The sequence below is a fragment of the Mytilus californianus genome, unplaced genomic scaffold (assembly GCF_021869535.1).
Source record: "Mytilus californianus isolate M0D057914Y unplaced genomic scaffold, xbMytCali1.0.p SCAF_10, whole genome shotgun sequence".
NCBI classification, from domain to species: Eukaryota; Metazoa; Mollusca; class Bivalvia; order Mytilida; family Mytilidae; genus Mytilus; species Mytilus californianus.
This window is the reverse complement of record NW_026262582.1, coordinates 10,716,270-10,740,104: the sequence shown is the minus strand read 5'-3', so window position 1 is coordinate 10,740,104 and position 23,835 is coordinate 10,716,270. Positions and strand designations below refer to the sequence as shown.

The 23,835-nt window shown below is 32.8% G+C and overlaps 1 protein-coding gene across 4 annotated transcripts in view; it reads left to right on the top strand.

Moving 5' to 3' along the window:
- The first annotated feature begins 2,626 nt into the window (after positions 1–2,626).
- The window catches only part of LOC127717576 (uncharacterized), a 34,523-nt gene continuing 13,314 nt past the window's right edge, over positions 2,627–23,835 (top strand). Inside the window, exons 1-8 of one of the 4 annotated variants that reach the window (XM_052223273.1) lie at positions 2,627–2,780; positions 6,472–6,654; positions 9,911–10,189; positions 12,105–12,221; positions 17,135–17,320; positions 18,294–18,389; positions 22,319–22,504; positions 23,479–23,574. In XM_052223273.1, the coding sequence (XP_052079233.1) occupies positions 2,675–2,780; positions 6,472–6,654; positions 9,911–10,189; positions 12,105–12,221; positions 17,135–17,320; positions 18,294–18,389; positions 22,319–22,504; positions 23,479–23,574 (1,249 nt within the window). In that variant the 5' untranslated portion in view covers positions 2,627–2,674. The remainder of the gene's footprint in view (positions 2,781–6,471; positions 6,655–9,910; positions 10,190–12,104; positions 12,222–17,134; positions 17,321–18,293; positions 18,390–22,318; positions 22,505–23,478; positions 23,575–23,835) is intronic. The other 3 variants (XM_052223272.1, XM_052223274.1, XM_052223275.1) reach the window with 3 other exon arrangements.

Here is a 23,835-nt window from a genome sequence, read left to right as displayed (position 1 = left end):
GTCCAAAATATATGAGAATCCAAAACCTCAAACAAACTTTGAAGAGCTGATAAAACCAGAACGGATCTAAATTGTTTCCAAAATAAGAATTCGAGCTATGCATGAGGGAGATGGTCGCTTTATAATTGTTGTATGTTTAATGTTGTCGAACTTATTATAATGTGTTTTGGTTAAAATTCTTTAATCTCGTACAGACGATCTATAGAAAAGGGTTAAATCTACAGTAAGAAAGAATGACAAAAGTAGATTATGTTTATGTTGATCTCTCTCCAAATAAAATAAAATTCTAATGGTTATTTTAAAAGCTGAGTTTTACAAAGCAAAGTAAATACGTCCTATCATAAAGATATTATTTGAAATACTAAAATTGCAACTTCCTCAGGCAAAGTTGATCTTAGATGAAGTTGAAGTTGGCTATACTGGTTAGGCATTTTTGGTCATCTAGATGACAATGCCATGGCAAAAACTGAAAACGATCGAAAGACAAATCATAGAAAACTAAAGACTGAAGAGCACAAATCCAACCAAAAACTGGGGTGATTTCAGGTGCTGCGGAAGGGTAAGTAGATCCTGCTTCACAGGTTACACCCATCGTAACATTCTTCAAATTATCTTGGGGAAAAGAGTCGGAAGACACAAAAGGAATATTCAAATCTCAAGAGTCGAGATAGTGGAATAATTAGATTGTTCTATGACTTACCTCAGCTAGGAGGGAGTAACATTTATATACAGAAGCAGCGGTAGTTTTGTTTTCGGAGTTTATGCATGTATTGTGATGAGTATATAAAACAAGAGATAAAAGATACCAAAGAGCCACCCATTGCGTTGGTCATGGAAGGGAAAAGACACATTCATAGATATCATAAAAGAGGGAAAAGTGTTCGTTACCAAGGCTACGGCAGTTAGAAAATACCTACGTTCAACTATTACACAGATATTCCATAAGGTTAACACAATCATGATTGCGTCTGTTAAACTATTGAAGAGACGACTTAAACTTGACCATTTAGAACCTTTAATTTGATAGCTTCCTTGTAAGCCATTGACTTTGTACTAAAAACCAAATGATTTTGCCACATACTAAAACTTTTAATAAATATGTGTCGCATAATTCTCTATATATGTCAATTAGGTCGATAAATCTACAAAGAGTAATAATTTTCCATCCAAGTGGACTTCCTGTTTATTAACTTCCCATTCCGAGTATTTAAATCTTGACCTTTATACATTTATTTTTTCCGAGCGCAGGGAGATATGGAGATTAATTGACACAAGGAAATTCATATTTTTGAAAGCATCGTCCTAGTGAAGTATGACTTTGAGAGGGTTAGGAAATCCTCATATCGCCAGGGGCGGGTCCAGGTGAGGGCGTAATGGGCGTACGCCCACCTTAAAAAAAAAACAAAACAAAAAATTACGTAATCTGCTAATATTGTTACATTAGTGCATTTCACAATTATTTTATGTTTTTTAGCCGAAAAAAGGTCCAAAAAATTGTTCGCCTCCCTCCGCTCGGCGAAAGATTTGATTCTACGCCCCTCGTTCAAATATCCTAGAAACGCCCCTGATCGCCCAGGGAAATTAATGTTGTGTCCCACGACTCTTTGACATACAAGAAGTCAGAGATTTAAATACATTGTGTGTGTATTGTCTCATATCCTCTTGATTTACTAATTGCATCGCATAAGTTATAGATAATTTTTTATCATTTATATCCGACACATATATATGTATAGACATAAGAAGATGTGGTATGATTGCCAATGAGACAACTCTCCACAAGAGACAAACTGACACAGAAATTAACAACTTTAGGTCAACGTACGGCCTTCAACAATGAGTAAAACCCGTACCGTATAATCAGCTATAAATAGCCCGAAATGACAAATGTAAAACAATTCAAACAAGAAAACTAACGACCTGATTTATGTACAAAATAATGAACGAAAAATAAATATGATATGCAGCAACAAACGACGACCACAGAATTACAGGCTCCTGACTGGGGACAGGCACATACAGAATGTGGAGAGGTTAAACTAGTTTGAAGTGCTTGCTTTAGTTATACACCTAAAATAAACTTAAATGATTTTGCTATGCATAAAGTGTTAAAACGCACAAAACACTCGTTACTTCACATGTTCTGATGGAAATATGATGTTTTGTTCAGTAACGCATGGTATGGTATCAACCAGTCAAATATTTATTTAGTTATCAATATTTTGATAAAAAAGAAACGCCATATTGACCGTGCTAAGTGATTTCGCTATGTATAAATTCATCGTTACATCGCATCAGGATGTTGATTGATATTGTTTTGAATATTCCATGCTCTGTATTAGTGTTTTGTTTCTAGTGGTCACAATTGTTTTTGTCGGAATCGTAAATCCAGACAACAACGCCATAAAAGTACATAAATTTAAAACTATAAGCGAGTATTCATTATGGACAAGCTTTAAGCTAAAAAGACATGTAACATCCTCCTAAAGATCCGGATCGTAACGATACGTGATAAATCAGCCACTTATTATACAACTTTATTTATATTATTTTTTATGTTAAATCCCCCGCCTATTCGGAACTTTGCTATACTCTTTAATCGTTTATAATGAAGCGTTACTTAAATACTTGATTCAATTTCCGACCGGAAAATCTCTCCAGTCACTCGCTGGTCATGTTTTCCCTTCCTTCTTGTTATTCGATCATGAATGGAATACATAGTACGTGTATCATATTTCTAAATGGATTGTTAACACTGTGTATATTCAGATGTGATTCAGGTATGTTTAATTACAAATATCAATAAGCATTTTGTATTATAATCTACTTTTTTTTCTTTTAATATGAAACATATCAAGATAGAAATTGTGGTTAGTGTATCGGCTATAGATGTGCTGAATGATTTTGTTTAAATAATTTAAAACAAACATTCATTCTCGTTTGAATCGTTTAAAATTTGTCAATTCGAGGCCTTAAATAGCTTACTATACGGTATGATGTTTGCTCATTGTTGAAAGCCGTACGGTGACCTATAGTTGTTAACTTCTACGTCATTTTGGTCTCTGGTGTAGAGGTGTCTCATTAGCAATCATACCAAATCTCCTTATTTTTATATACAGTAATTCTTTTACAACATCAACATGCATCTAATTCACATATATATGTAAAACTGTTTATTTGGAATAATAGTAAATATTTTAATCTTATCTATCAAACATTTGAATTTGAAGAAAAAGTAGAAAATCAATTTAGATGTCTTCTCGCTTCTCAGTGTTATAAGTACACTTATTATATACTATATGACCATACTATAAATTCATATACATAGATATAAGAAGATGTGGTATGACTGCCAATGAGACAACTCTCCATCCAAGTCACAATTTATAAAAGTAAACCATTATAGGTCAAAGTACGGTCTTCAACACGGAGCCTTGGCTCACACCGCACATGTATTTTAAAGGAGAGGGGAAAGATACCAAAGGGATAGTCAAACTCATAAGTTGAAAGAACTGACTATACCATGACAAAAACATTAAAAACGACCAAAGGACAAACACCAATCTACAAAACACAACATAAAACACTAAAGACTGAATAACACGAACTCTATCACAAACCGAGGGAGTAATCAGTGTAAAATAAAGAGGTTCCTCTCTCTTGACAAAGTACCAAAAGACTGAATAACACGAACCCTACCACAAACTGAGGGAGGAATCAGTGTAAAATAAAGTGGTTCCTCTCTCTTGACAAAGTACCAAAAGACTGAATAACACGAACCCTATCACAAACCGAGGGAGGAATCAGTGTAAAATAAAGTGGTTCCTCTCTCTTGACAAAGTACCAAAAGACTGAATAACACGAACCCTACCAAAAACTGAGGGAGGAATCAATGTAAAAAAAGAGGTCCCTCTCTCTTGACAAAGTACAAAAATATCCCTCACTCCACAACAACCCAACTCAAACTAGCCGAAATAAAAGGTGACAATGATAAACAAAAATTTTAAAGTTTGAAATCCTCTTTATGGTAAACAAAAGTTTTACAAAGATCTTCATAGAGATCTTGTATGATTTAACTTAAATCTTAGCACAGTATAATTTTAACTATTATACAACAATCAAAGGTGAATAGTTGTTACATATATTAATCGTAGATCGGCAATTTGAAACATTGGTCAGTAAAGGCGCTGGATCACAGAGTGGAAGACCTTTTAACTTTTATATTTATTTTTCATTTTTACATTATTATCATTTAGATTTTCGTTTTAATTTGAGTTTGCAAGTCTTTTCACTATTTCTCATGATATAAGGAAATATATAAAATACCAAGTGTCTTAAAACAAGTATACCTTAACAATAAACTTTGTCATTATCCGGAAATAGATAGCGCATAAAATTATAAGTCTGTCAAGAATGCATTGTAACTTTATTGTATTATAACAAGCGGAAGTTTACAGAAAATAAGATGTAAAGTACAACAGACCCTGTAGGGACTTTCCCTCCTGAAGTTAAAAGAAGGCTGATATATTTAACAGATAATATTTTTAATGATTCATTAAATTAAAATTGCCTTAAATACGTCCGTAGATCAATGAATCCTGCAGATTGAATATATTAAAACTAAAGTCAGTGATTTGGGTTTTTGTTTTGATTTAGTTTGGTGTTAACTGCAACGTTAAGCTTATTTGGCTATATCTTCGCGGCCAGTTGTTATTGGTGGAGGAAGACGGAGTACCCGGTGAAAACCACCGATCTCAGCAGGAAAACAAACAATTAGTCAATTAAGATTGGCGTCGAACACACATGCTAAGTGCGGTGTTCGAACTCACAACCTCAGTGTTGACAGGCTTGTCATACAGTGCTTTTTTTGAATAGCATAGTACGATTTTACTCATTATGAGAATAACAAACAAACAGATATATAATTCAATTAATTGAATGTAATGTCCCTTTTTTTTGTCTCCTTTTAAAAAATATGGAGCCATTAATGAGATATTTATTTAAATTAAGGCAACATTAATTTACTGATGTTCAATTTATTTAAAAGAGACAAGTCAATTAAACACAAAAAACTAGGTGAATTGCATAAACTCCAAAAGGAGTCAGACCGGTTTATGTCGACAGGTTTAATCGTCACCTTCTACAATGCTACACCTACCATGCACATCCCCATTCCGTTAAAATGTCACATTCTAGAATAGGACATAATCGCATAAATGACAGATCAGGCTAATATACTGGTATCCTAAAAGATCTAATGCCACCAAAACACTTTGCTAGTGGATTAGGACAACAACAGATTGTACCTGTCAACTAATCCATTAGGTTGACTGCAAAACATATTCATTTTCGATTTCAGTCGTTCTTCACATAACTCTTCTGGAACAATTTTTGTGTTAGCCCGTATACTTTTTTACATGCACGAGCGTACTGTTTTAACTAAGATAAGTAAAAGCAATACAATATGGTAGAGGGTATGTTACTGCTGTGACATGGTAAGTTAAAAATTGGAAAACTGAAATCCTGTTTGTCATTGATTCTAGTTTGAAACAGACCGTCTAGTTTCGTTAGTATACTCAATATCAATTGCACAAAGATAAATGAGATCTATCTATTAATTAAAATGCTGGTTATTGAGTAACAGGACATCATCAATATATCACAAAGTGAAACTAATTAAGTTCTCATCATCGAAAATCTCAGATCATCTTTTTTTTAAATCTACTTTTAAACTTACAATGAGAAAGTACCACTTCAGTAATGTTCAAGTTTGATCTTCTTTTAGGGTTATTGTTTATATACAACAGCAACCATTGTATTAACATTTCTTTATTTAACGAGGAAGCTTTTATCCCTACTGATTTTATTACTACTACTTTCGTATGAATACTTATGTGAATTTGATGGAACACGTAATAGTTAAGCTTACAATTTACGAAAAGTACTATTTATGTAAAAATTTTGGGAAGAGTATAATATATATCCCAAAAAAATGGCAGAACATAAGAAAACAAACAGTTGTTTTCTCTCCAAAAAATATGTCATTCTTTAATTACTTTATTAATATTTTAAATAAAATGTTTCCTAGTTAAGTAAAGTCTTATACAGGCGAAATATGTCAGTACTATATTTTTAAGGATATTTTTACTAGGAAGTGTCCTTGTTTATAAGCTATTTAATCAAATTGTTGTCATAGCGAAAAATATAAATACTTTTTTTTAAACAAAACTAGAAGACCAGTTACCGCACATGTGAAGTAATATAATTATCTGTAATATTTGTAATTAATAAATGACAATTACACCTTTTCAATTTGGTAACATATTTTCTCAACAGCTAAACTTTTCCAGGTGATTTGGCTATTAAGTCAGGTAATAAAGGTTGTTGAACTCAATTGCATATGCTTGTTGTTGGTTTCTTTTCATGAGTACGTAATTTAAAAATTAGTACTGTTATTTTTTATTGTTTTAGATACTATCAACATTTACTTGTCAAAGCAGAATGTAACAGGTTCACAAGATAACATTACTGGGATTTGTAATGCAACTGGGTTATCAAGAAATGAAATCGTTTTGAATGATACATGTAACAGATCACCTGTGTTGGCATGGATAGGTGCACATGCTAGCTATTCCCCTTGGATAGAATATAAAGGTATGAGAAAAATAGCTTTGAATAGAAGACACAAGCGAAATGACGAGCATGTGAATTATATAAATGATTTTGTTGTTCAAAATGTTGCAGTGTCCATTTATAACGTATCTTTAATGTGTTATTTGTTCAGTTATCTCGGAAATGCAGTCCTTGTTTACAAGATCGACTTTGTTGACTTTGAAATTGATAAAAAATTTCGAGAAATGTTATAGCTTAGAGCAAATCACAATGAATGGTGACCACATATTTGAAAAAGGATATCAAAAACACAAACAAAAACATTAAGATAAAGAACAATAAAGGTATATCCCTCCGCTTGAAAGTCAAATGTCAAACGCTTTAAAAAAATGATATTTTCCATTTTTCCATCGCACTAATGATCAATATAAGGAAGTACAACTTCGATACTATAGTGAAGTGGAGATGTGTCGATGGCCCTTCTAAATGGGTTATTGTTTATGTGTTACAACAACTATTGTTTTGTCACTTTCCATTTAACGAGGTATTTCCTGTCCTTCTGGACATTCTTCCTACTTATGGCAAACAAAAGTCCAATAAAATTTTAATGCTCAGATCACGTTTTTTTAAGGTTCGTGCAACCATTTTATATTGTTCGTTCCAGACCAGGAGTGTGATGCATATTTGCATAAATATTCGTCTTTTTTTAATCAACATCATTGTCCTTTATTAGTTCCATATAAAGTTGAATTCTTTGATTAGTCGTTTTTACCCCATGCCGGATAACAAATTGGACCTCGTTATTTTAGTATTATAGATATCTTAATTGATGCAACTCGACAGTTTCACCTGACCAGTTCTTGCTCCCCTACAGGACTTAAATTCACGTTATTATATTTTAGTACTTCATAAAGCATGATACTCGGTTAATTGTGCATTTTCTAGCGATTTGTAGCATTACTTGCTTTTATAACACATTTGTGAAAAGGAATAAGAGATAGACATGTGTACATTATTGTCAAAATAAAGCATATTCTAATAAATGTCCAGTAAAACATAATGTTACTGAAAAAAATTAAGCCTAAATCCACTTTTCGGTTTAAATTATTTGGTAACGAATATGTCGAAACCTGTAGTGAGACAGGCGAAGATGTCTTAATCATCAAAATAGCAATGTTCTAATTTTCTGATGAATAACATGAAATGGTCGATTTAATCAAATAAAAACAAAAACAAAAACATATAATAATATTTTCTCATTGCTAAGAAATCAATGATATCATCGTACCGTATCATATTAATTTATGTGCAATTGACATTTAAATATCTCATCCGATTGGTAGCCGAGAGGTTTTGTTGATACGTTCATGAACACTCACATATAATATTACTCCAAGAAAGGGCTTGAACCCTAGCGACGGCAAATAAAAATTTACATAAGTCAAATGTAAATCTTAAAACTTCTTCAAGTTACGAACAGAAATCAGTAAATTAGCTAATTAAAAGTTAATGAGATCAAGAACACGAAGAGATCAATTGAATAATTTGATGAGTGACTGATAAAAGAAGCGTTGGGTCTAGATAACGAAACCAAAATACATGAAAAGGCTGACGTCACAACAGTGGTACATTATTTATAAAACTGTTTACCAATTAAACATGCATCGGTTTCTTCAACTTTCTTATTCTTGCACTTCTCAAGAAGTCCCGGCCCCGACGTACAAATCAGATCTCAGAAGAACTTTAGAAGAAAAAAAAACATTTTTTAAACTTCTCAATTAAAATAAAAAATTAACAGATATGGATGGTAAAATATGTAACGACAATCGGTAGCGTACATCATTTTGTCCATGTAAAGGAAACATAAATTTTCATTTGAACTTGTGCAATCACCAGATTTGTATCATTAACGATTTTGAATGGATGCAACATGGCGAGAGCAACGAGCGGAACACGAACTGCTTACCTGTCTGTACTTCGATCCAGGTTTTAAATTGGTTTTGCTATTAACATTTCTTTCGAAGTTGTAGGAAAGAAATAGGACTAATTCCTCCAGAATGTATTTCCCACTGCAGCCATTTTCAAATGGCCATTATTTCCCTCCTAAATTTACAGCATCACTGATGATATGTTTATTTTGAGGTTTTAAAAGTTTTAAGGCTCATTTCTAAACAGATAACAAACGTCTATATAAATGCAAAAAACTGTAATTTTGAAAGATATGGCAAATGTTTTTTATTCATAAAAAAGTACCATCTCACAAAAAACCAAACGCGTCTTTGATATGTATTATTCTATATATTGTCAACCAATTACAAATTAATCTATTTTTGGTTTGTTTTTTAATACAAAATCTAGCAAAATTGGCAATGTTACAACTTTTTCTCACAAACAAACATGTAGTATTTGCAGTATTCTTTCAAACTTGTATTAAACAGAAATATGTAGCGTTAAACAATATTTTGAAATGTGTAAATTGTTTGAAACCTTTTTAGTATATCTAATTCAAATTCCAATAAGTTTAAACATCTTTCCTGGTGCAACCCTGTGAATAAAACAAATACACATGAAAAAAGCCTTATAGCCTTACCACTCAACGGACTGAAATAGGGAATACACTTTTATTATTTGATGTGTGTGTATTTGTTTTAATGGCTTCGCATTGCGTTGCGAGGCTAAAAGATTATCCGATAAAACGACATCATGGGATTATCACCTAATACAAATTTTGGTTTATTTCATGATGATGATGATGCTTAGATTCGTTCGGCTTTGATAAGTTAATAATTGGGAATGCCTCACGAAAAGGAGAACATTATTAATACGAAAGATCAGAATCCTGATTGAATAAAATAAGATTATAGGTATTAAAGACCTGATCGATAAATAATATTGCTTTAGGATCGCGTCGGGTACATTGTATCAAGGCTGATAGTTCAAATTGGTAATTTTATTATTTAGCATTCCATTTGCTTAATCTGCAACAGTGTAGCCCAATTCGTGACTATTAGAACGGATAGCACTCTTCTTTGCTTCACGAGCCTGTACCTGTCCGGTCTCAATTTGTATACCTAAAAACTCCTTTTGTTTTCCAAAAGATCCCACACATTACTATCTGGTTTTCATTTAGTTTTGCCACTGGATCCATCCATCCAGCCATCCATTTTACAAAGATGAATATCTGAAAATAACGTGTTGCATAAAAAGGGTTGTATACGGGTCCATATTCTTTTAGAAGTCTTTTGTGTTAGTTAGTCTTTTCTTGGTTACTTTTAAATTTAATATTGTTTTATTTCAGGATGTGGAATATACAATTCGAATACCGTTCTGATACAACTAAATTTTACTCAAAAAAATTTCAGTGCGGAACCAGACATTTTTAAATGTTTCGAACATTGCCGAATGCGTTACATTAAGCATAATTATATTGGGTTTCAGCGATACAAATGTTTATGTTATTTTACCGCTGATATAGAAATAGTGCAATGTGAAAACATTACCATCACAGAATGCGGGAATAATCAGAACTTCATCTGCGGAGATAGGGATAATGTAACTGTGATATATGAGATAAAAAGTAAGTGCAGTATGATGAGGATTTCTGTAAACATTTACCCTCCAAAACATATTTACTATATTTGTTTTCTAATTTTTTATCTTTTATCTGTTATTATATTTTATTTAGATTTTTTCAATTGTACCCCGCTCAGCGATCTCGGGAGATCCAGTGTTGCGTTTTATAAGTATACTATAAATGGATATGCATGTACATGTGTTTATTTAAATAACTGTATCTCGTCGCTTCCACATCTCTTTTAAGTCATAAATACGCAGGTTACATACTACATGATTCACCTACTTAGGAGATATGTATTGTATTTTAAGCTTTGCCTACGTAAAACGCAGATTTTATTGTCACAAATTGAATTTTCCTAGCGTAGCGTACGCAAAGCTTAAAACAAAATACAGTTATCTACATTCTATTGCCACATAGTAAAATAAATTCCATTTTAGTAAATATTTTGGATTAAAATGCAATAAAAGGAAAAAGTCCGCGAAACTGTTGAATCGTCTTTGGCTTCAAAACCATGTGACGTCACAGGTATACTTCCGATGTCAAACATAAACACTAGACGTATTTCTACATTTCGTACGCTTCTGAATGGTTCAAATATTGACACAAAAAAAAAAGATTTCGAGGCTTAAAATGTGACTTTTTTGTTTATTTTTTGAGAAATTACATTAAAAAAATCGAAATTCAAAATGGTGGCTAACCCTTCAAATATTTGTCGATGTCCAATGGACATTATTGTTCCACAAGAATTACATTATAATTTTCCATTTGACCTTAGATTGGAAGCAATAAGTGCAATTTGGGCAATTTGCATAAAATGATGAAATTCGCTCAAAAGATCCTTGTAGATAAATGCCACTCGAAACACGATCCTTATTATGTGTCAGACCACCAATTCAAAATCCCTATCTATTCAACTACTTTTTTCAATTTCCAGAGCTGTCTAAATATTTTGCCTTAAGTTTAACTTCATAAAAACCCAGGTATATCTTGAATTGCACATGTATCATCTTTTTACATGTCAATTTTCAGCCAAGGTTTAAAGTCTTGTAATGATAAATGAGCGTTCGGAAGGCAACTACTACTAAAAATAACTCTTGGTTAACTGATAATCTTAATCAGTCTACTATGGAGCGAATTAATTTTCAATTTTTATTGTAAATTCATGGACAAGTAAATATTAGCTCAAAATGGTCTAAATACATTTCTCTTTCACCACAAGTTTCTTTTCTGCTTATTTGTTGGTTATTTTAAGTAAAAAAATGACATCAAAAGCACTATCTTTGTCAGGGAAGGGCTACTTTTACGTTCTAAATTGAAGAGGGTGAATTGGTGGTCTGACACCTAAAATACATTTTTGAATCACGATGGATCAAACCATAAATTAAATGGTATTCAGAAAAAAAAGTTATAGATCAGTTTTCACACAAATACTTAGTAATTTTGTAATATATGAATAGCACTAAAACCGGTGTCCCCGCACCAGATTTAGAAATTTGGGAAAGTGATTGAAGGCACAAATATGAACAAACTATATATTATGTGTTATAAAGGTATAATCAGATTGGTCAATATAAGCTGTATTCTTCTGTAAATTGCAAATTTATGAGAATTGATATCGGAGGTATATAGAAAATGTTGTAAAACCGCCTATCATAGTTGAAGTTTGAAACTTTAAAAGTTTCATCTATAACTAAAAACCAGGAATAATCGATCATAATTTGGTTCATGGTTAAAAAAATAATTCATTGAGGTTAAATTTCTTCGACCAAGAAACTGTAAAATAGTTTGTAGAACCAATTGTTCAAATAAAAATAATTTTAAATATCCGAACGCCGTTTTTTGCTATACTCGGAGGTACACAATAACAGGAGAATCTATATGTTAATGCGGTAAAAATTTAATTGATTTTGTCTAGATCCGACTATGATTTTGAAAAATGACACCGGTGAATGTGGAATAGTCAATATAAGTGATAACCAGACAACATTTAGTAGTATAGAATGTTCGAAAAAGGCAGCAATATTATGCTTCGGTAAGTGAATACTATTTTTTCTTGTAATAAAATAACTTCTGAATATAACATGCTGGATATTATCTATTATGTAGTTTTTAGTCTGAATATTGACTCAAATGAGTCGTTAGTTTTGTTGGGGAATTTGTAATCATATTAAAATTTCGTGATTTGAAGCGATGATTTATAATGTTAAGAAAAACAAACTAAAACTGGGAATTAAAGACTTTTCTTCAAAAACATTAAGACGGTACAAAGGAAGAGGAAGCAATCAAACCCATAAATCGATAAAGGACAAACAAAGACCGTGGCATCGTAAAGACAACGAAAAGACAAACAGCAATCCACAGTACACTACAAAGAAAACAGAAAAATGAACAGGACGAAAACCACAAAAATCCAACCCAGCTATTCCAAAAGGGTCAGCCGCTCCTGCTCCAATAGTAATACCCTGCATTTTTTCTCTTGTTAATGATTCACTTCATCATTTAAAGTCAACATACAGGGCCGTCAATAGTTTCTGTTTGGGAAGGCATCAGACTGACTGGTTGGCCTTGTGTTGAAAGGTTTAAGTTATAACGATGATACATTTTTTTTAAAGTGTAGATGATGGCTTGTGTGTGTATTTCAAAGTTATGCAATTACTTGGACATTTTTGCCATATAACAGTGTGTCCCCATCTGCAATAAAGGGGATATATATTTTGTGAAAAGTCAATACTTCATATAGGTCACACATTGTGGGTCATCAATTCTCTTCGGTTTTGTGCTTTATTTGGCCTTTTTAACTTTTTTTATTCAAGCATCACTGGTGAGTCTTTTGTGGACAAAGCGCGCGTCCAGCTTACAAAATTTGATTCCTGGTATCTATGAGTTTAAATACTACCAAGTCTTACATGTAAGAAATGTATGATTTCGATTACTGTGCTAAATACGCGTGTCTCTGGAACGATCCGCACCATATTCGCCCAGGACAAAGATGTCAAACAAAATTCATTAATTGTTAGGAAGCATCAAACGTTAAAGAAATATAAACAAAACAGCCAAAATGAGTCAAACGACATTTTTGTTTTAGTTTTGGTATAATTACATAGTTATAGCGTCAGAATTTCTAATGAAATATGTTATCTGAATGATGTCAGTAGCTAAACACTGGTTACTGGGCAAATAAACAGTCAACATATATCCCTACCGACTAATGGTAACTAATCCCATTTCGATTATTTTAAGACTAACTTTAAATTTAGGCAACAGTAGATAACAGATAAATCGATCAATAAGATAAAAAACAAGGTAGCAATCAAAAACTAAGGAAATCGCATGAAGTGCAAATGAAGCGAGACCAGAAACATCGACATGGTAAACGTTTCCAATATGCATGCTTCACTTACCATGGAAATCCAGACTCAAAACATCTTAAGGAGTTCCCTTAGTATGTCAATTCCAATAAGAGTGTACACAAAAAACCGTTTTGAAAAGTCAAAATGCTTTCATCTAATCGAATACAGCATTTTTATATAAGGTTAATTTAAATACAAGTGTTAGTAAGAAAAGCTTATAGAAAGATGTTTCACTATTTGTTACTTTTATAAACCTATATTTTGTGCTTTCAATAAAAGGAATATTTGTGTATACGTAAAATCTCAACGACACGCTTAACCATACTGGCGGCCTTCAAGGACAAATGACTATAAAATATATAAAGCTCTAAAAAGCCTCGAGTAATTGAAAGTTCAGACTGTAAAAGATATGTCGACAACATTAAGTCCCGTTTTACATTGTTTTAATCAACCGGACCATGATCCTTCTTTATCAATGAAAGAATGCATCATCGAGAAAATTTATCACCACACCAATAGCCCTAAAATAAATACCCCATTCCGAAAAGATAGAGAAAATTTATGGATATGGGAACTAGTTACTGCAATGTCATATGGTTGCAATGGTACCATCAAAGGAGTAAGACATTTGTCAAGTCTATCTCCAGTGAGGTTAATGTAATGAACTTATTTAATACAACTTTAAGACATCAGCGTAGTCATGGGCAAAACCATCACCAACGGTCCAACGTAAAAAAGTCTTCCAAATCTAGATCGCCATCTGGGAGCTTTGATGACCTTCTTTCCGCTTTCATCATCCGCTAGGGTTACATAACATTAGAACTATTCTTTTTCACTGCTTGTTAATTTTCTAGTATGTTTGAGAGATTATGCACTTGACAAGGGATGCATAAATACATTTTCTCCAATATACAGACTGGTCAGTATAATTTGTGATGTACCTCTTTTCCGTCTTTTTAAACCAGTACGATCGGAACCTTTACATGATGAAAAGAGGAAATTCCTTCCAATTCAGTTTTCTGATTAAGGAATTGATGCAATCAACATCAGCAACGTTCTTCATCACAAGGAGATAACATTTAAAATTCCAAAATCAGTCTGTTCCTATTGTATCCTACAGTTACACCAAAACCATTGCACCTAAAGTATTTAACTATAAGCAAGCATTGTAGGACCTTGATGTAGAAGAATACATAAAAAAAACTCTGACATGTAACTGTTTCCACTAGCCTTATATTTACAGCCATCTGGCCATGTTATTACTGAGGACCTAAACAAAATTCAACATGAACCTCTCCGAAAGGTGATATCTCATAGTCCGAAGTTCAGAGAACACAAACACATCAATAGGAACCATAACTTGAAAATATTTATGGATTCCATTGAGGACTACGCCAGAGCATGGGCTAAACCAGAAGCAGTTGAACTGGACACTGTTAGAATGGGTCAAAACAATCAGGTCTCTGATAAAACGGCGAAGTCATAAGTTGACAAAACTGTGTGAATGATCGACCAAAATTCGTCTTTAGAGACAAAGAAGCTGTTAAATGTCTGTCATCTCTTAACGATAAATATGTTGTTGTTCCTGCGGACAAAGCTTCCAATAATATTGTCTTTGTATGTCAATCGTACCACTACAAGTGTCTTGTAAAGGGATTAGGAATAAATGAGCACTTAGGTAATCCCCATATAAAAAATATCATAAGGATGAGATTTTGGCGAATCTCCAGTCCTTCAATGAACATAACATTGAACAGCAAATCTGAGGAATTGCCTTGTTTGTATTGGATACCTAAGCTTCGCCAAATTCCATACAAACAACGGTACATTGCCGGCTCATCTGCATATTCTACAAAGTAATTGTCCATTAAAAGGACAAAATTTTTGTCTTCGGAAATACTGTGAAACTGTTTACCCGCGTAGTAGTATTAACCATATACGGATTCTAAAAAACTCTAAAGAACTTCTGGATAATTTTAAATCTCGATCTTTTTCTGAAGTTAGCTCTATCAAAACGTTTGATTTTTCAATCCTGTATACCACCATCCCCAATGTGAAATTGTAAAATCGTTAAAAAGAAATAATCCACACTGCTTTTCAATATAAAAATGGTAGCATACGCTATAAATTTATTACTTTTGGATACCATACGGCATATTATGTTAGCAGTGAACAAAAAGATAAAACATGCTACACAGAAGACCAAGTGATCAGTATGCTGGAGTTTCTTATTGATAACATATTTGTTGAATTAAGAGGTATAATTTTTTTAAATAAATTGTCGGGATTCCTATGGTAACGAGCTGTGCGCCTTTCCTTGCCTACCTCTTCTTATTTTCATATGAGTCGGAGTTCCTTCAGACACATGTCAAAAACAAGAAGATCAAAGAAGCCAGATCATTTAATTTCACATTCAGATATATTGATGATGTTCTGTCCATTAATAATCAAAACTTTTCTGATTTGGTTCCATTAAAATATCCTTCAGAACTAGAAATTAAAGAAACAACAGACACGGCTTCCCCCGTCTCATTTTCAGATTTTGACATATTTGACAATTTGACATAAGCGGTCATCTCAGTATCATAATCTATGAAAAACGAGACGATTTTTATTTTGAAATTATCAATTTCTCCCACCTCAGTAGCAATATATCAACTTCACCGGCATATGGGATATACATTTCCCAACTCATTCGGTATTCAAGAGCTTGCAGCTGCTACTCAGATTTTATAAATCGTCACCAGTATCTGAGCAGAAATTTGATGAACCAGGGTTATGTCAAAGAACGTTTCGTCCTTTTCTAAAAGAAAAGTTCATAAGAAGATACCAAGACAGTGTTGATAAATATTCCGTATCAACTTCATAAATATACATGATGGCCTTGAAGTATAGATTCTAGGTACTGACGTTGTTTATCATCTTAATCGCGTGTTATAGTGTTTTTTTGTTTGTCTTTGTAAATTATTAACCTTTACTGTTTAGTCCATTTTTGGTAATATCCTTTTGGCGTGGCTGGGTACTTATACATCTCGCCATTGTGTTATTGTGCTATGGTTATTTTTTGTATTCTTGTCTTTCATTTTTGCTTGTCTGCTTTGTCTATATGCCATTTTGTTTTTCTTTGTTGACATATTTGTTTGTTTTTATAGTGATAAAGATTATAACACAATGTTGACTGCTGTACCCCTATTTGTGACATGTTTACCTAAATATGACTGTTTGTTTTGTTCACACATTATTGACAATAAAATGGAATTTTTTGCGACTGTCATACAAGTGAGATGTTAAGCTAGCTGTAAAACCAGGTTTAATCCACCATTTTGTACACAAGGAAATGCCTGTACCAAGTGAGGAATATTACAGTTGTTTTCCATTCGTTTGATGTGTTTGAGCTTTTGATTTTGCCATTTGATAAAGGACTTTCCTTTTTGAATATTCATTGGAGCTCGGTATTTTTGATATTTTACTTTTTAACAATTTTTAAGCACTACCCCTCGAGAACATACTATTCCGATTGAATTTATTTTCAAGTTATACACGGACAGTAACTACATTCACAGCACTTAAACATTATGTTTAATTTGTTTTACAGACAATGGAACTTTAACAGGATATCCTAACAAGACAGAAAATTGGGGAAAAGCAGTGAGATTTTGTCAAACACAAAACGGGTTGATCAGTTCTGTAGAGAACGTAATTAATGGAAGTTTACATAACGTAACAGATGGCACATACTGGGTGTCTGTAGTTCGTGGTATATCCTATACATCTCTACAAGGTGAATACAAATCAATTTAAACAAAAGACAGGGCCAATTTCCTTTGAACATATTTCACACCAGGGCAATTTCAAAAAAAATTCAATCTAAACATTCACAGTATGATAGCCTCATGAGTGTACTTTCAGTTGCAAAGAATTAACTGACTTTTTGTGTAGTGTATCACCAGGTTATAAAGCCTCTAGATACGTGAGGTAGCTTAATATAGCTTACAACTGCAAATATGATAGAGTGTTTTGCTTTTTTTAGTATTAATAAAAAAGTATAAGAAGGACATTCCTATCAAAATAAAAACTTTGTGTTTGGAGTAAAGCTTTCTACTGACTTTAGGGCTTTATGGTACATATGATTTCATTTTGGTTTAATATGTCCTTTGAAGCAAATAAATCTTCATTGAATCGAACATTATCGAAATAGTTCCCAAAGGCAATTTGGATTTAGGGAAACATTAAGAATGCTAATTTCATCAATTTGTTTATTGACCGTGTTGTCGAAACAAACACAAGGATAATTGGGTCTACGTATTTAAAAATCTTAACAACATTCGTCTATACGATAAGTTTGTGTAACTGCAATTGAGTTCTATCTTTGATTATTTATAAGTAACCAAGGTTTTATCATCATATCGAACAAATGTATTCTAATATATTTTGGTATAAAATCTAAACTGAAAGATGGTGTAAGCAGTTGTATAAAATAGGTTATATAGAAAACACACAAGCAAAGACAACTAAAAGTAATTAAAAAAACTGAGAATAAGGCAACACAAAGATGTAAATAAAGCGACAAATCATAGATAGAAAATAAAGTACCGAAGCTTACAACTTGACCCTCCGGCGGAAGAAAACAAAACGAAAAACAGAAAAAATGTTGTTCAATGTTCTTTTGCGAATTAAAGAAAGACACACAGTTTAGACACACAAAGACTATAGAATTTATAAATGAAATAAATAATTTTGTTGATTTCGTTTAGATAATAACGTTGAATGTAAAACAGTCAACATTAAAGATAACAAGACAACTTTTGGAAGTATGGCATGTTTAAAGAAGGCAGCAGTATTGTGTTCCAGTGAGTGAATAGTATTATGTTAGAAACATTTCCGAGACAATAAACAATTGAGTTGATTATTTTTCAATGGTCAGATAGAATATACCGGACTATGTATTGCCGTATGAGATTTAAAGAAAAACAAAGAACACCTTAGGGGGTAATCGAACTCACAAGTCAGAAAAAGAGAATCCACAACATGGCAAGATGAATTAAGAAAGACAAAAAGAAAAGAACAAATAACTTTGATATTGCCTATTACGCATTACACATATATTTTTTGTATCAATAATACGAATTACTTTTAGTAGCAGTTTTGTTTTGGGGGATATTTTTAAAATATATTTCATTTTTGTATAAAGGTATTTGGGGTATTACGGCGGGCGGGCAGACTCCTGCTGTATCCGAACAATAACTAGTTTACTGTGTTACTAATTCTTTTAAAATCTAAATATGGTATAACTAATGACAAAATGGAGGTTAAATTAGATTGTTGATTTTCGGTTCTGTCGTTCTTGAGTTATGGTCCTTCATTGTTTAAAAAAAAACCCAATGTATGTCGGTTCAGTGTAAAAACTTTAGAACTCTTCATCCAATACTTTTTCAAATACTTATTAGTTCTTTCCCATGACAAAATAGATGTCACGATTGGTATGGACGATTTTAAAATTAGCCGTTCATAAGTTTTGGCTCTTGATTGATTGGACAATGAAAATATTAAAGGTTAGAAATCCCATTTTACTCTCATTTTGACCACGTCTTATCGGTATTAAAATTTGCCTTTCTTAAATTATTTTTCAATTGTCTAATAGAAGATACCGAACTATAAATTGTCGTAAGAGATTAAAATAAAAGCAAGCTGAAACAATGGGGCAATCAAACTCAAAATCAAAAGCGGTCGAAAAAAGATGGTCAACAACATGGCAGAATGAAGAAACAGTAAAAAACAAATAGATAGCCAGCTAAAAATTGGTTGAACCCTTCTTAGAATTAGAGTGTAACCGCTGTGGATTGGTATACGTCGGTGAAACGAAAGGAAGGCTAAACGAACGTATGTGCGGCCATAGATCAGATATCAACCTCGATGCAAACGACATTCTTTACCAGCATTTTAATCAGCCTGATTATTCCATCGTTTCTATGACAGTTCGCATTATCGAAAAAATATACCATAAGACTAACAATTCTCAACTTGCAACGCCTCTCCATAGACAAAAAGAGGACTACTGGGTTCGACAATTGGTAACTGCGACGCCATATGGTTGCAGTGACTAAATTGATGGTATAGGTATTCTATCTAGTACTTCTCGGTGAATGTGATGAATATTTTCAACTCTACTCCTCGACGTAGACGAAGTCATGGTCATCGTCTTTATACATCACCTACTCTGCATGATGTCTCTATTAATGACTTGCTGCCATTTATACAAAAGCCGTTAGTTATTCATCACATTCGCACGAAACTTTATTCATTTTCCCTTTCAAAACTTAATTCTCTGTTCAATTTATGTTTGGAAACCACTGTTACAAACCCTCATTCAAACCAATAGCAACTTACAACTATCATTTCGGATATTGCAAGTCACAGACTTTTCAAACCAGTTCGCATTAGAACAGATGAAAAAGAGAAAAGATCTTTTCTTAAACTTTCCTTTGTCAACAAAGGTCTCGATGGCGTCAACTTAGGCAATATCCTTCATCATAAATTAGTTCAGTCGAAAATACCTCCTTATTTTAAAGATCAGTCTGTACCAATAATTTTTAATACCTATACCAAACCAATTGCAACTAAAATTTTCAATTACAAACACGTTTTGCAGGATCTCAATATTGACGACTTCAACTCTAAACCTCCTGATTGCACCTGTGCTAGTTCCCAATTCACATATAATCCGGCTGGCCACATTATTACCGGAGACCTCAACATTGTCAATAACACTTCCCTGCGAAATGTGTTATCCAAAGGTCCGAAATATCGTGAGCCTAAATCCATCAATTTCAAAATACTGATGGATTCGGTCGAGTATTATGCCAGGCAATGGGCTAAACGCGAGAAAGAAGACGAAGATACTCTTTCCGAATGTATTAAGGCTGTGACGTCGTTTATACAAATCAGAATTAAGAAACTAAATGGGTCTATCAATACCCATGCTACGTCAATCTTTAAAGACCCAAATGGTGCAAAACATTTGTCCTATCTCCATGACAAATATGTTGTTGTCCCCGCAGATAAAGCCCCAAACAACATCGTTTTTGTGTGTAAATATCATTACATATACTGCTTGATGAATGAATTAGGTATTGACAATTCACTTGGAAACTCAACATATATCCTCACGACACTTACCAAAGAGGAAATCCTGGATAATCATAGGTCTGTTCTATGTTCATTTGGAATTTCAACCAAAGATGAAGAATTGGATCTTTCATCACTGTATTGGATAACTAAACTACATAAGTGTCCTAACAAACAACGATATTTTGCTGGGCCTTCCAAATGTTCCACGAAACCTCTTTCTAAATTATTAACATCTATTTTATCAGCAATCAAAGCCGGGCTTCAGTTATTGTGAAACTGCCTATTCTCGAGATGGCGTGAATCAGATGTGGATACTAAAAAATTCCAAAGATCTTTTAGAGTACAAACAATCTAAGACTCTCTCATCTTGCAATAGTATTAAAATATTTGACTTTTCTACACTCTACACAAGTATTCCCCATTCCAAACTAAAAGACAAATTGAAAGAGTTTGAATTGATTTGTTTCATAAAAAAAAATAGCGAACGTAGATACAAGTATCTTGTCTTGGGGAGGGATAAATGCTACTTTGTAAATAATCCTTCAGAACTAGAAATTAAAGAAACAACAGACACGGCTTCCCCCGTCTCATTTTTAGACGTATAACTCGAATTTGACATAAGCGGTCATCTCAGTATCATAATCTATGAAAAACGAGACGATTTTTATTTTGAAATTATCAATTTCTCCCACCTCAGTAGCAATATATCAACTTCACCGGCATCTGGGATATACATTTCCCAACTCATTCGGTATTCAAGAGCTTGCAGCTGCTACTCAGATTTTATAAATCGTCACCAGTATCTGAGCAGAAATTTGATGAACCAGGGTTATGTCAAAGAACGTTTCGTCCTTTTCTAAAAGAAAAGTTCATAAGAAGATACCAAGACAGTGTTGATAAATATTCCGTATCAACTTCATAAATATACATGACGGCCATGAAGTATAGATTCTAGGTACTGACGTTGTTTATCATCTTAATCAAGTGTTATATTGTGTTTTTGTTTGTCTTTGTAAATTATTAACCTTTACTGTTTAGTCCATTTTTGGTAATATCCTTTTGGCGTGGCTGGGTACTTATATATCTCGCCATTGTGTTATTGTGCTATGGTTATTTTTTGTATTCTTGTCTTTCATTTTTGCTTGTCTGCTTTGTCTATATGCCATTTTGTTTTTCTTTGTTGACATATTTGTTTGTTTTTATAGTGATAAAGATTATAACACAATGTTGACTGCTGTACCCCTATTTGTGACATGTTTACCTAATTATGACTGTTTGTTTTGTTCACACATTATTGACAATAAAATGGAATTTTTTTCGACTGTCATACAAGTGAGAGGTTACGCTAGCTGTAAAACCAGGTTTAATCCACCATTTTGTACACAAGGAAATGCCTGTACCAAGTGAGGAATATTACAGTTGTTTTCCATTCGTTTGATGTGTTTGAGCTTTTGATTTTGCCATTTGATAAAGGACTTTCCTTTTTGAATATTCATTGGAGCTCGGTATTTTTGATATTTTACTTTTTAACAATTTTTAAGCACTTCCCCTCGAGAACATACTATTCCGATTGAATTTATTTTCAAGTTATACACGGACAGTAACTACATTCACAGCACTTTTAAAACATTATGTTTTATTTGTTTTACAGACAATGGTACTTTAACAGGATATCCTAACAAGACAGAAAATTGGGGAAAAGCAGTGAGATTTTGTCAAACACAAAACGGGTTGATCAGTTCTGTAGAGAACGTAATTAATGGAAGTTTACTTAACGTAACAGATGGCACATACTGGGTGTCTGTAGTTCGTGGTATATCCTATACATCTCTACAAGGTGAATACAAATCAATTTAAACAAAAGACAGGGCCAATTTCCTTTGAACATATTTCACACCAGGGCAATTTCAAAAAAAATTCAATCTAAACATTCACAGTATGATAGCCTCATGAGTGTACTTTCAGTTGCAAAGAATTAACTGACTTTTTGTGTAGTGTATCACCAGGTTATGAAGCCTCTAGATACGTGAGGTAGCTTTATATAGCTTACAACTGCAAATATGATAGAGTGTTTTGCTTTTTTTAGTATTAATAAAAAAAGTATAAGAAGGACATTCCTATCAAAATAAAAACTTTGTGTTTGGAGTAAAGCTTTCTACTGACTTTAGGGCTTTATGGTACATATGAATTCATTTTGGTTTAATATGTCCTTTGAAGCAAATAAATCCTCATTGAATCGAACATTATCGAAATAGTTCCCAAAGGCAATTTGGATTTAGGGAAACATTAACAATGCTAATTTCATCAATTTGTTTATTGACGGTGTTGTCGAAACAAACACAAGGATAATTGGGTCTACGTATTTAAAAATCTTAACAACATTCGTCTATACGATAAGTTTGTGTAACTGCAATTGAGTTCTATCTTTGATTATTTATACGTAACCTACGTTATTCATCATATCGAACAAATGTATTCTAATATATCTTGGTATAAAATCTAAACTGAAAGATGGTGTAAGCAGTTGTATTAAATAGGTTATATAGAAAACACACAAGCAAAGACAACTAAAAAGTAATTAAATAAACTGAGAATAAGGCAACACAAAGATGTAAATAAAGCGACAAATCATAGATAGAAAATAAAGTACCGAAGCTTATAACTTGACCCTTCGGCGGAAGAAAACAAAACGAAAAACAGAAAAAATGTTGTTCAATGTTCTTTTGCGAATTAAAGAAAGACACACAGTTAAGACACACAAAGACTATAGAATGTATAGATGAAATAAATAATTTTGTTGATTTCGTTTAGATTATAACGTTGAATGTAAAACAGTCAACATTAAAGATAACAAGACAACTTTTGGAAGTATGGCATGTTTAAAGAAGGCAGCAGTATTGTGTTCCAGTGAGTGAATAGTATTATGTTAGAAACATTTCCGAGACAATAAACAATTGAGTTGATTATTTTTCAATGGTCAGATAGAATATACCGGACTATGTATTGCCGTATGAGATTTAAAGAAAAACAAAGAACACCTAAGGGGGTAATCGAACTCACAAGTCAGAAAAAGAGGGTCCACAACATGGCAAGATGAATTAAGAAAGACAAAAAGAAAAGAACAAATAACTTTGATATTGCTTATTACGCATTACACATATATATTTG